Source organism: Python bivittatus, unplaced genomic scaffold, assembly GCF_059951505.1.
Source record: "Python bivittatus isolate LINGU-HERP-01145 unplaced genomic scaffold, Pbiv_v1 ctg000330_np1212, whole genome shotgun sequence".
NCBI lineage: Eukaryota > Metazoa > Chordata > Lepidosauria > Squamata > Pythonidae > Python > Python bivittatus.
The window spans coordinates 48,216,734-48,229,797 of NW_028277058.1; the positions used below are offsets into that span (position 1 = coordinate 48,216,734).

Below are 13,064 nucleotides of genomic sequence, written 5' to 3' on the forward strand. Positions count from 1 at the left end.
AGATCTCTTTTACAGGGTGCAACGAGCTGTAATGTAATTTGATTTTGGTGGACTGGATTGTTTTAATACAGCTGTTGTGGATTTGTAAACCATAATTTATGGCTTAGTGTAGATGAACCCAGTTGTGATTCATATAGTAAACTCTGTGTAAGGAAATCAGTGATAAACAACGCAACATTGAAGCCCAACCACAGAATCTCTGCCTTTTCTTAGAGAAAGAAAAACGTCTTGAAAAGATTTGACCAACTTGCTCTCCGAGGTCTCTGACAGAGTTTATTGTGCACACAGCTTGAGCCATCCCTCACCTGCTCATTCGAGTTTCCCCAATACCTTGCTTTTCAGCTTCCCCAAATACCAAAGTTTTGAATGTAACAAAAAGGGAAATGTGGGAAGGACTCGCGTGGACTGAATTTGATTAATGCAAATTGAATTTAAGTAAAACTGCAGGAAGTTTAGTCTTGCCCTGCTTCACTGATTTTAGAGGGAAGTCCCTGGCATGGAATGGGTAATCTCTGCCTTCCCCCGGAGCATTTAGCAGAATGGAACCAATTTGGAAGACAGACTGCAACTGAGGGCGAGGCCTGTGTAAGTGGGTCTGCCACATGTTTTCCTTCTGACCAATTCTTTGTAGTTCTCCTTCCTTTTGCATTATAAGCTCCTGGGGGCACAACAGACTTGGAGCCAGCCCTACGTTATAATATCAGAGGGAGGTGGCCATTTCCGGCAGCTGTCTTCAGGTAGCTTGGTCCATTGTGGCATTTATTGTTGTATTTTTACTGACCAGGAGGGAGAGAGGAGCATATCAGGATGTTCTGCTTCCCCTTGCTTAATGACTGCCCTGTTTAGCAACTGTTCGAAGTTACAACAGTGCTGAAAAAGTAACTTTATGACCAATCCTTGTATTTATGACTGTTGCAGTGTCCCCACAGTCTCATGATCAACATTCGGGCACTTTGCCACCGGCGGGCATTAACAACCGTCACAGCGTCCCAGTCATGTGATTGCCATTTGTGCACTTCACAACTGCTTGTGACAAGCAGAGTCAATGGAGAAGCCAGCAGTAAAACTGCAAGTCACAGTCACGTGATGTCTCGCTTAATGACCGTGGGTGATTTGGTTAATGACCAAAGGGGAAGTGAGGTCATAAGCCCCTTGCGGTCATGTGATTTTCCACTTAGCAACCACAGTGCTTAGCAAGAGTTGCCGGTCCCAATTGTGGTTGCGAGGCGAGGACTACCTGTAATTTGATTAGTCTCTTGGGACTTTTGATAAGGAACCTTATAGATGTAGGGATGGCCCAGTACAATCGAAAATAATAACTGAGAGGCAGCTGGCATGTTTTCTTGATTGAACTCTTGCCGCTGCAGAATACAATCTCTCTATTATCTCATGACAGGAACAGGCAGCCCTCTTTCACTGGCACTTAAGTGCAGCCAATTTGTTTGGGAATTAGGCTAAGCACCCAGTAATTGCTGTCAGAGACTTTCTCCTCCATCTCCCCCACCCCCCTTGCCAAACTCAGTAAGCACCAAGTTGCTGGGAAGAACTTTAATTATAAAGGAGGTTGTTTTTAGGATTGATTTGCTAGGAGAGTTAATTAAGCCTCATTAGGTACATAGACTCCAGCAACCCTCTTCACAGAGCATTGCCAGCACCACTGCGCTTATGAAGGGGCAGCATTGAATGTTCCGAAGTTGCTGCTGGCTGCACTAAGAGATGTGCGGTTGCCTGGCAACTTGAAATTAAGTCGTGATCACCTGCTCTCATCTGTCACCTTTTCAACTCCAGCAACTAAGTTAGGTGGGTGAAAATAAACATGGTTTCATGTTAAGGCATTGTTCTTCTTGCTGCTAAAATATATTTGGAGCTAGCAGGGAGATGGGTGGCTCTTGCCTGTTTGGTAATAAGCAACTAAGTGCCATAAGGTTTCTTAGAAAATGGAGGAGAGTTAGAGTCAGCCCTTTGCTTGGAAATGAGCATGCTGTCATGCCCAGAAAAAAGATAAGGGTGGTAGGTGGTGTCTTGCAGGACAGGAGGCTAGAGAAAGTGGCAAACAACTTTCTGGGACTTTGCAAATGGCGACATTCCTCACAGCAGCCGTTTTGTGAGTTGAGAAGCCCTCCTTCCAGCTATTGTACTGGAACACTGTGACGTGTCATTCAAATTCCAAAATTGAGGATCTCTGGCTGCATATCTTCCAAGGTGACCAGCACAGAAATCAATTCAGGGGGAAAAATGGCGGGTTGAGACAAACATGAAAATGGAACGTTCTGGTAAATCTGTGGTTTGTGACTGGTTATGTCCCCCGCCCCGGCCGGAGAATTTTTGTGAATGGTGAACCCCATCCCTACTAGATATTTTCCATGCATATTCCTGACCTGCTTTTAAAACTTCATCTCTGCTCAGCAGCACAGAAAAATTAGTAACACCTAATTATGCTATAGGACAGTTTTTGAAAACTTGGCAATTTTAAGATGCGAGAACTTCAACTGGCTGAGGAATTGAAGTCCACACATCTTGAAGTTGCCAAGTTTTTAAAAACGCTGCTATAGGTCAACTCTGTGTGGAAGGAGTAGCAGGGAGGTAGGTGATCTAAGGCATGAAATAACATAGAAAAAGTGAGTACACTTGATGTCCAGAGTGTAACGCTCTGTGAACACTAGAGAAGAAGCTGAGATTGACCTAGAGATTACTAACATGCATTTTTCTGACCCACCACTTGCCTTTTTCTGGGTTTGAATGAACAAAAATTCACATGACAAATAGGAAAAGGTGCAGTTCTTTTATAAAAACCAAGGCATGTCATTGGTTTAAAATTCTAGTTTTACCAAATCCAGAATGGTGGCTACTATGGATTCAGACAGCTGTTTGGGAAGGTTTAGGTAAATTTTCAGCTACGAGTGAATGAGTAGCCCAGGGCTGGCCAAGAGGCAATGCCATCACATAGACCTCATTATCTCTTTCCTGTAGCCTAGCATATTGTGCCAACACAGTCAATGTGCTTTGGCTCCTGTGTGCATAGTTTCAGTTTTGGCAGGAGGTTGATGCAACTTAAGAGAGATAGAAGGAAAGATGTCAATAAAAGATTAACATACATTTTTAAAAGTAAAGTCTCCCTTGATTTGAGCATGACTCTTGGTCCCTCCATGTTCGTATCCATGTCGTTTATTTGAAAGCAATATCAAAATGGTTTGTGGTAGCCTTTTTCCAAGACTCTTTGTTTCTCAGTCTAATCTATGACCCTGGGATTTCTACTGGTCTCCCATCCAAGATTAACCAAGTCTGATCTTGCTAGGATTTTTTCAAGATCAACCAAGGTCAGCTACCACTTTCTGCAACAGCATAGTTTGAGGTATATCCCAAGAAACATGATGTACATACTACTATTCCTCTAGAATTATAATAAGAAAATCCTGCCTTTAAAAAAATCACAGCCTGAATCTACAAGTTTTCACTCTCGGCAAAATCTCTTTTGTTCAGCAGTGACTCTCAAGCAGGGTGTTTCCAAAGGAAGAAGGTGGGTCCAAAAAGCAGTGATAGCCCTGCATGGATGCCTATATCAGCCCTATTGTAAATTGCTGAGCGAGAGCCCAGTCATTTCCACAGTCAAAAGCCACAGGGGAAGCGGTCATAAGCGATGTAAAATAAACTTCTCAGTTTGTCTGGGCAGAAACTCTTTTCTTTGTGCCAAGCACAGATGGAGGACATTAACCTTACCTTGAAAGGGTCATTCTTTGGGGGAATGCAAACTGAGCAGTGTCTAAACCAAAGTTCATGAGCGATTGATATTCTGGAATGGTGATAATGTTTAAAAACCTTTAAGCATTCTTGCTGCAAAGCAATAAAGATAAATTGCTACAATAGAGCTCTTTGGGAGTGTTCCAGGCATACTGGAGCCGGGAAAAAAAGTCATGCTGTTTGGCAGAACTGTTTTTAGGGAAATCAACAGAAAAATAAGATGATTGATGTTGCAAGAGACTGGAGATTATTGAGAGCTGAGGTTTATTCCCAGAGGTTAATTTTAAAATACTTGCCATTAGAGAGGATTGCGCTTTCCACGAGACATCTAGCTGCAAGGAGTATCAAAGAATGTTAATCTTGCAAGAAATAAAGTACGGCTTATTACAGTATTGCTGCATGGGCGTATTAATGTGTGGGAGCTTCAGCAGGAATATTGGAATATTTAGTTTCTGGTACTGTGCTAAATGTTTAATGGACTATTGGAGTCTGTCTTATTAAAATGTACACGTGCTCTCTCCTTCCTCTCTTTGAAGTGCAGGGTTGCCAGTCAGTAAAACTCCTTCTGCTTCCTGTTGTTTGCCATCGCAGTCCCTGGTTGCCTCTGGTCTTGCTTGCACTGTCATTCTTAAATGCTGGAGACGGGCCAGACCACATGCTTTGCACGCAGAAATGTCCATCATCAAGCTCTACTTCCCCTATTTTATCATTGTTGGCTTTTTCAGGGTAGCCTTTTTTTTTTTTTAATTCATTAAATTTCTCACCCGCCCATCTCCCCCCAATGGGGGAACTCTGGGTGACTCACACAAAACATTAAAACCATAAATACATATAAATACATAAAACATCGAAATTTAAAACATTACTAAAAAAGAAGAAAAGGAGAGCCCAAGAAGATGAAGAATCTGGGGCTGAAGACAGCAGGCCTCTATGGGGCTAGCCATCCCCATGCTTGAGGTATTCCCTCCTCACCCCAAGCCAAGTGGGAGAACCAGGTCTTCAAAGCCTACGGAAGGCCAGGAGTGAGGGGGCCAATCGCACCTCCGGGGGCAGAATGTTCCAAAGAGCGGGGGCTACCGCAGAGAAGGCCCGCCTTCTGAACCCCGCTAATCGGAGTTCTTTTACTGAGGGGATCCGAAGCATGCCCTCTCTGTGTGATCGGGTGGGATGGGCTGAAGTCATAGGGGAGAGGTGGTCCCTTAGGTAGCCTGGTCCCATGCCATGTAGGGCGTTAAAGGTGATAACCAACACCTTGAATTGGACCCGGAAGCAAACTGGTACCCAATGCAGCTCGTGGAGCAGTAGTGTTACATGGGCCCTCCTAGGGGCTCCAAAAATAGCTGGCGCGGCTGCATTCTGGACCAGCTGTAGCTTCCGGATACTCTTCAAGGGTAGCCCCATGTACAGCGCATTGCAGTAGTCTATCTGGGAGATAATAGGCAATGCAAAGAAATATCCTATCCGTTGGTAGGTACAAGCCACAAGAGTGTCATTGTGGAAATTACGCCAATTATGTAATCACACCCAGGATGCAGTTTGATCATTTGGGTGATGATGTCAAGAGGCCCACGGTATCCCTTGTGCTCCTGCCATTCCGAGTGGATCATGCGTGGCTGAAGGGGCTAAAGGATTGGGTGCATAGCATTGTTCAAAGCCATCATGCAGATTTCTGGGCTTTGCAACTGGTGCAAACAGAGCCATTGTGGTTTATTCAATAATCCATGGTTAAATAAGTTGTGGTTTAACATGATATATGAACAGCACTGTCTCCCATGTATTCAAATTCTTCAGCTCCCAATAGTAGGCAAAACTAATTGTGAGGTGAAATGTATTTTTATTTCTAATGAAGTTGGGTTGTTTTCCTTACAAGAGGCATGTGTGTGGGTGTGATAAATATTAGGTAAGCAGTGCAAGAGGAGGATTTTTTAAAACTCTTCTATGTGATATGGCCTTATACAAAAAGTAATCTGAAAGTACTGCTCTTGAATGAAGAAGGTCCATTGATCCAATGAAGCTTTCTTCCTGGGTTTAATAGTAGCTGTGGAGGATAAATGTTCTCACCGGGACTCCTTGAATAAGGTATTTTCAATGCACACTATAATCCTGATAATTTTTGTTTCGAAAAAGAATACTAAATGTGCTAAAGGCAATCAAGCCTTTAACATCACAAGTTGTTTGCTCTTAAATGGGAAAATGCAGGGTAACACGGAGTGTCCAACTACCCTAATGTGTTCACATTGCAGTTGCCTTTACAAATTTACAATTGGGGTGGGTTACAAATACTGTAAAATAAGTAAATAAATGGTCCATGTGAGCCACTTCGTCTTAACCATGATGAAGCCCAGATAAGGTGGGCATCGTCAAAAGAATGTACAACAAGAATGTACCCTTGTTGATTTAAACAAGGTTTGCTTTTATTGGCGCAGGCTTGAAGAGGCACTGCAAAGTGACCCAGAATTCCTTGTGAAATGTCAGCTGTTTTCATTGTTCTTACAAATCCTTTCCTTTTGCTTGGAGCACAATCTGATATTTTAAGGCTGCAATTTTATAGCTCATAGTAATCTACACTGAGCATAGTGAAAGTTCTGAGTAAAGATGCTTGGTTAGGGTGCCTATTAAAATATAAGAAAGGAACATTCTGGTGCAAATGTTGAGATACTGTTTTGCACATGTAATTTTCATACATTTTTCCTTGCTCCAATATACAGCCTTTCTCCAAATAATTGAAGCAGTGGATAATGTATCTCTTCTACCTCAAGCCAATAAAATTGCAAGAGATTGTGGAATTCCAGCTCTCCTTACATACCTATATGGGTGCAAGGACACCAAAGTTCTGTGTGTTTTCAATTCTGTGATAAATGAGAGAACCTAGTCAGATCTGGCTCAAGTTATCAGCCATGTACACTCTGCCTGTCTAGCCATCCACATCCTAGCTGTGTGGCAAACTAAAGAGCCAAATCTCCCTGGAGTTTTGCTGCAGCCACTAGGATGCTGTGTCAGGAGCATTCACAGCCAACATTCAGTCCAGAAATAAGCAAAAGAGCTGCATTATCTTAAATAAATACAACAACAATGAAAAAATTCTAAGAGTAAGCAGTTCCATGAGCTTTTGAGATCATTTAATGGTCTCCTTAGGGCAGGCCCACTATTTGGGTTTGGAGAATCTTGAGATGAATAGGTCATCACAACAAACAATTCACCACCCTCTTCCTTCTTGTTTCTTTCCTTCTTTTCATGCATATACTCATAAATTGGGTTCTTACATCGTAGTATTTATCATCCATAGTTTACAAACCACAAGTGGCTGGTTTCAGATATCACAGTAAGCCAAGCCTATACACTTTATGCTTAACATGAGGCATAAATACTGACATAGATGGGGTTCACCCATCATACTTAACCATATTATGATTTATTTACTTTGGGCTTATGAACTGTGCAAACCCAGCCATTGCAGTATGTAAACTAGGTTATGGCCTAATGGTTTGCCTCATTCAATTATTATTTATTTAATAAACTATGGTTAAGCAAACTGTGGCTTAATATGTTGGGCGAACCTGACATAATGTACAGTGGTACCTCGGTTTATGAACTTAATTTGTTCTGTGACTCTGGTCGCACCCCGAATTGGTCACAACCCGAAGGAAATTTCCCCATAAGGTTCAATGTAATTACCGTTAATCCGTTCTGGCGTGGAGAACAGGGAGGCGGCTATTGCTTGGAGGGAGAGTCCCCCTCCCTACGACCAGGTGTCAGGGGCGGAAAATGGCCACGGACCACGTGTCGGGTGGAAAATGGCCGCGGACCACGTGTCGGGCGGAAAATGGCCGCGGACCACGTGTCAGGGGCGGAAAATGGCCGCGGACCACGTGTCGGATGGAAAATGGCCGTGGACCACGTGTCGGGCGGAAAATGGCCGCGGGCCACGTGTTGGGCGGAAAATGGCCGCGGACCACGTGTCAGGGGCGGAAAAATGGCTGCGGACCACGTGTCGGGCGGAAAAATGGCCGCAGACCATGTCACGGGAGGGAAAATGGCCGCATATCCTGTTCGTACCCCGAGGTGGAGTTCGCAAACCGAGGTAAATTTTTGCGGCCGGAGCTGGTCGTAACCCGAAAAGTTCGTTAACAGAGGCGTTCGTAACCCGAGGTACCACTGTACTTATCTTCAGATTGCTTGACCTGGAGAATGCCATTGCATTATGTGTTCTACCTAGAAAATAAAATGGCATGAGGCAGCCCCCTGCTTTTTGTCCACAGTCTTCAGCTGTACTCATTTAAGAATCCTTCAGTGTGAGGGCAGGATTGCAATCTCGAAGCACAATGGAGCTGAAACATCTGCACCAAATTTTAGATTACCTCCCGCAACTCAGCTTGGAATCATTTGAATTTCTTGCTTGTCTTGGTTCTTTATCAGCACAAGATCCCCATTTTCCCACCCTTGGGAAACCATTTAAAATTACCTTTTTGACCATCCCATTAACTGATACATTGAAAGGGACCTTCACCCTGTCCCATTTCTACAGAAATGTTTGTATTTTGCTGAAGTGATAGGACACAGGAATCCCGTAAGGTATTGTTTGTGGAATAAATAGGAGGAAATATTTATTCTTGTTGACTGGCCGTTTGAGATGGGCCAGGGAGAAAGGTGGTGAGTTTAGTTACAGTTATTTAAAAAATACCATTTCATCTTAGACTGTGCCTTCTCATATTTTAACGTAACACTCAGGCAACTATGGTGGGAAATCAAGTTTCCTGATGATTGCTTATGAACTTATTTATATGTAAAACATGCAGTGGGTTCCTTTAAATTTCATTAAATGAAACTCCCACTATACATCGTTCACGTCTCTCCTGATTTTTGCAACATTAACGGGGGCAGGGGGGGGGAATGCATGCTTTTAACATAAAGCAAAGAGGTTTCTTTTTCTTGGCCTTCCCTTCCAGTGGCAGTTCTTTTCTAAAATGAACTCTGGGGATATTTGTCATGAGACTGTAGTATTTTTTAAACATTGACATATACATGGGGAGAAACCAATGTGATGAGAAGCCATGAAAAAGGCTGGTCTCTGTTTGCAGCACATGTCTTTGTATGAAACCTCTGCTGAGATAGTGTCACTTTTATTTTTAGTATCAAGTGACAGGCAGTGTTTGTTTTCAGAGATGATTCGATGAATCCTTCCACCATCTATGCAGATTCTAGATTTTCATAGAATTGCAATGCTTGGAGGCTGAATTATATTTCGGCATAACGTAACCTGGTGTAATATGACTCCAACATTCCACACAGAGTGGACCTTATAAACGTAGCTATTCTGGCAAAGCAAGGTGTTAAAATTGTGGTCCTCTCCTTCATGGACCAGGCCTGGGAACATACAGCACCTGTTGATGACCATTGCTAACTCCTGGAATTCCCTTGCCTTGCTCTCCCTCCTTATATTTATAACTTTTTAAAAACTGTACTGCTCATCAGGGAGAAATACAGAGATCAACAGAAAATGCAGTGTCTGATTCCAGGCTTGTTAGCTAAAAAGAAAGGCCCCAAAATGCAAAGGGAGACGTTACCAGAGTAACCTCTCCTTTTTGCTAGTTGAAGCAGAAACATAAAAGCCATCTGTTAGGAACAGGCAAGTTCTGAATGTATGCTGTGATCTCACCTTGGTTTCTCTCTGAATCTCTTGTCTAGCCTAGTATCTTGGAGGGGAGATTTGGATGAGGACTGCACTGAGGCTAAAGGCTAAATGATCTCTTTGTACTCCCTTACAAGAACATTTATTCCAAGGGGCTTGGGAGGGATGGCAGATGGCACGTGTGTGCCCTTTAGCAGGAGGGCAGCAATTCCTGTAAATTCCTTCTGTGACAGGGCTGGACTCTTCCATTTACAACTTCCTACCTGAGTTGTTAGGATGTCTTAGACCTTTCTACCCAGCTTATTCTTTCACTCAATTTGATTTAATTCAATTTGATTTGATTTCCATCAGCTTCAGATAGCTCTCGCAAACCTAATGGCCTAAATAGCCTCTAAAACTGATGACCTTGTAAATGTCCCTTTTGGACTTTGGTCTCAGCATAAAAGCTGGGCTTTAATTCCTGTAGACTTGGCTTTGCCAATTGCACAGCCATTTCTGTCTGTCATTTTAAGTAGTTTCCCTGCAAACTAACATTCTTAGTGGAAGACAGATTGTCGCTCTGGGTAACAAATTTCCCCTTCCTTTTCTCTCACTGTGTTTTTAGTTGATTATTGAATTGTCTTTGTGTCACCAAAGTAACCGAGGCATCCAATGAGGGTCAAGAATATTTGTAAAAATGTAAGTGTCTGAAAAGAAAAGATTGGTTATAGTTCTCTATCAATTGAAATCCATTTCTGCCTTCTACTTTTTGTGTTGAAGCCATAATTCATCAGTCTTTTGCAATTTTTTTTCTTAAAAAACTGATTTTATTATATAATAGTTAAAGTCTTCTTACAAGCAAGTTGGGTCTTGCCAGTTTTGTTGACCGGAGTGCAACCATGGTTTGTCATTGTTTTCTTCAGGAATAGCTTGCAGGTCTGGTATTCCCAGGAGATTTTCCATCCAAGTAGTTAACCATGTCAGCAGCTAAGCTGCTTAGCCTCCAAGATCAGACAGGTGTTACTACTTCCTGAAGACTATCTTAGGAATCAGGATAACCTAATAATATTTCTGGGGAGTGGAAAGGGGGCAGTAATTTTTCAAGGCCAAGCTACCTAAATGGATTCTGACAACTGAAGAGGCACTGTTGAAGGAGTCTTCTGAATAATTTATTTGGTCTTAAGAAAACATCCAGCTTCTTTTTTGAACAACAATCAAAGCCGAACTCGATGTAAAGTATTATTTCCGTTCTCTCTCTCCTCCCCCCCCCCCTTTGCAGTTTGAATTGAGCTGTTTCAGGTCTTTTGCTATAATTATGAAAGAAAGGCTATTCTTTGGGAAAAAAAATGCCTAGAATTTTGAAAAGATGGGAACATTGATTTTTTTAAAAATAGAATCTGGCGGCCCTAGTGAGAGTTTAATGAAATTCATTCAGTTTTCTTTCATAAATAATGCAGTACTTGGCGCTTGATTAGGTGAAGCGAGGAGGACTTGGTGGTTAATGAGATGCATAGCAAAAGAGATATTGCTTGCAGATGGTTGCCATTTCCAATGACATATATGCTTGTGTGTTTGAGCCTACACAAGGGCTTTGTAAGAAAGACTCCAAATTGGAAGGCTGTATTTTATTAAAAACCCAAACAAAAAAGCATAGGATTGAATGCAAGCAGACTTTTTTGGTCTCTATTCAAATGCTGATATTGTTTACTGGAACAAAGACTGCACTCTGCACTTTGATTGAGATGTAAGACCACCTCGAGCACTCTCCACCCCCAACATACATACGTAAAATGGTGAAGTGGAACAGGAAAAATGCTCAGCACATCCCCCTGGGAAGCTCCAGTCAAAGGAAAAGTGGGGCAGGGTAGAGAGTAGAAATCCATCTTTTGCCTCTTGAAGCCTTTTCCCCTTTGGCTTCAGATGCTTTTCCCCCTTGACTTTTGGGGTACAATCCAAAAAAGGGGGCTGAACGTTTGCATGTTCTGCTACCCAAAACAGAATCCTCCCTGCCAGACCTCCAAAGGAAGGTAGCATTCTGTGGATGTGTGTTTTTCACCCACAGGCCATGGATCAGCCCCATTGAATGCTGAAGACCCCCATGCATGGGGTTTGTTGCTCTTCCCTGGAGGCCCTGAGTCCCTTTATGAAAAACAAAAAGAAGGAATTAAACCTTGCCATGCTTCAGGTCTTATAAGAAGCAAGGAACATGAAGTAGTTTGGATGTTTTGTATTTGGTAAGATGATCTGATTCCTATTTGTTCCACAGGTTGTATCCACGTCATGCAAGTGCCCTCAACAACCTCGGGACATTGACCAAAGACCTGGCACAGGCAAAGGAATACTACAGTAGAGCTCTCCAGCTGAACCCACAGCACAATAGAGCCCTCTTCAATCTTGGAAATTTGCTCAAGTAGGTGTATGGGCTCCTTCAAGTACTATGGGATCAAATTTGAGATACAGCTATATCTCTCTATATTTTTGCTGCTTTCAAGTCAGTCTTGACCCCTGGTGAGACAAGTCCCTGCAGTTTTCCTGGCAAGATTTCAGAAGTGGTTTGCCCTTGCCTTCTTCTTCCTAGGGCTGAGAGGGAGGGACTAGTCCAAAGTCTCCCAGCTGGCTTCGTGCCTAAGCTGGGACTAGAACTCACAGTCTCCTGGTTTCTAGCCTGGCATCTTTAACCATTACACCAAACTGGCATATATGTGTATGTGTGTGCATATATGTGCATGTGTATATGTATGCATGTATATACTATACATATAATCTACCGCACTAGTCCAATACAGGAAGTTTTTCAACTTCCCAGTCTATGGTGGAGAGAGAATGACTGGCCAACATCACCCAGCTGGCTTTCAAGGCTAAGGGAGTACTAGAACCCTCAGCTAGCATTTAACCACTATGCCACACTGGCTCAGAGAGAGAGAGAGAGAGAGAGAGAACCAATCCAACACAGGTCTAACTGGACAACTCTTTAGCTTTTTGCTTTGGGTGATGCAGAGACGAAATCCTTCCTTGGTCTCTTCCATTGTTTCAGAGTTGGGTTTTTGATTTAGTGTTATGTGTATCTACCTGTTACGGCTTAGTATGAACACAACCAATTAGATATTTGGGGCATTGCAGTAAACCATTTTTCATTGTGATGGCTATGAGCCACAAATCATTATTTCATTGAAACAAGTCAGCCTAAATTATGGATTATGAGACTGGCTTGTTTCAACAAACCATTGTTAAGATTAACCTCAGTCTAGGGCTTAGCTGTAATGCTAAGCTGCAGTTAATAAAGAATTAAAGTGACAGTGAAATCTCCTTGTTGCCACACCAAGGAGAATAAGAAAGAGAGTGCAAGGCTCACTAAAGCTTGTTCCAGTTAGGATAACTGTGCCTTGAACCTTCTTGTAAAATTGAAACTGGCCTAGTGTTAGAATTAACTACAGAATTAAGAGAAAAAGTTATGCAAGTATACACTTATAATGATTCTCTGGAACTCACAGTAAAACATTTTATGATATCTATCTATCTATCTATCTATCTATCTATCTATCTATCTATCTATCTGGGGGGTGGGCAATAACAGTGTTTTTTCCCACGAAAGCACTGAAAATAGCAGCTTTGTGCAACTACCTCTTACCTATCTATTTACTCTTTGATATTGATGGCACCATGCTCTGTTTTTCTAGGTAATAAATCATCCTTGATATATAGTCTTTAATGCTAGATT

General features: G+C 42.4%; 1 protein-coding gene across 4 annotated transcripts in view; it reads left to right on the forward strand.

Annotated features, from left to right (window-relative positions):
- The window catches only part of TMTC1 (transmembrane O-mannosyltransferase targeting cadherins 1), a 139,267-nt gene that overhangs the window by 88,376 nt on the left and 37,827 nt on the right, over positions 1-13,064 (forward strand). For all 4 annotated transcript variants that reach the window (XM_015887540.3, XM_025164681.2, XM_088141210.1 and 1 more), the window contains one exon: positions 11,613-11,756. In XM_015887540.3, the coding sequence (XP_015743026.1) occupies positions 11,613-11,756 (144 nt within the window). The remainder of the gene's footprint in view (positions 1-11,612; positions 11,757-13,064) is intronic.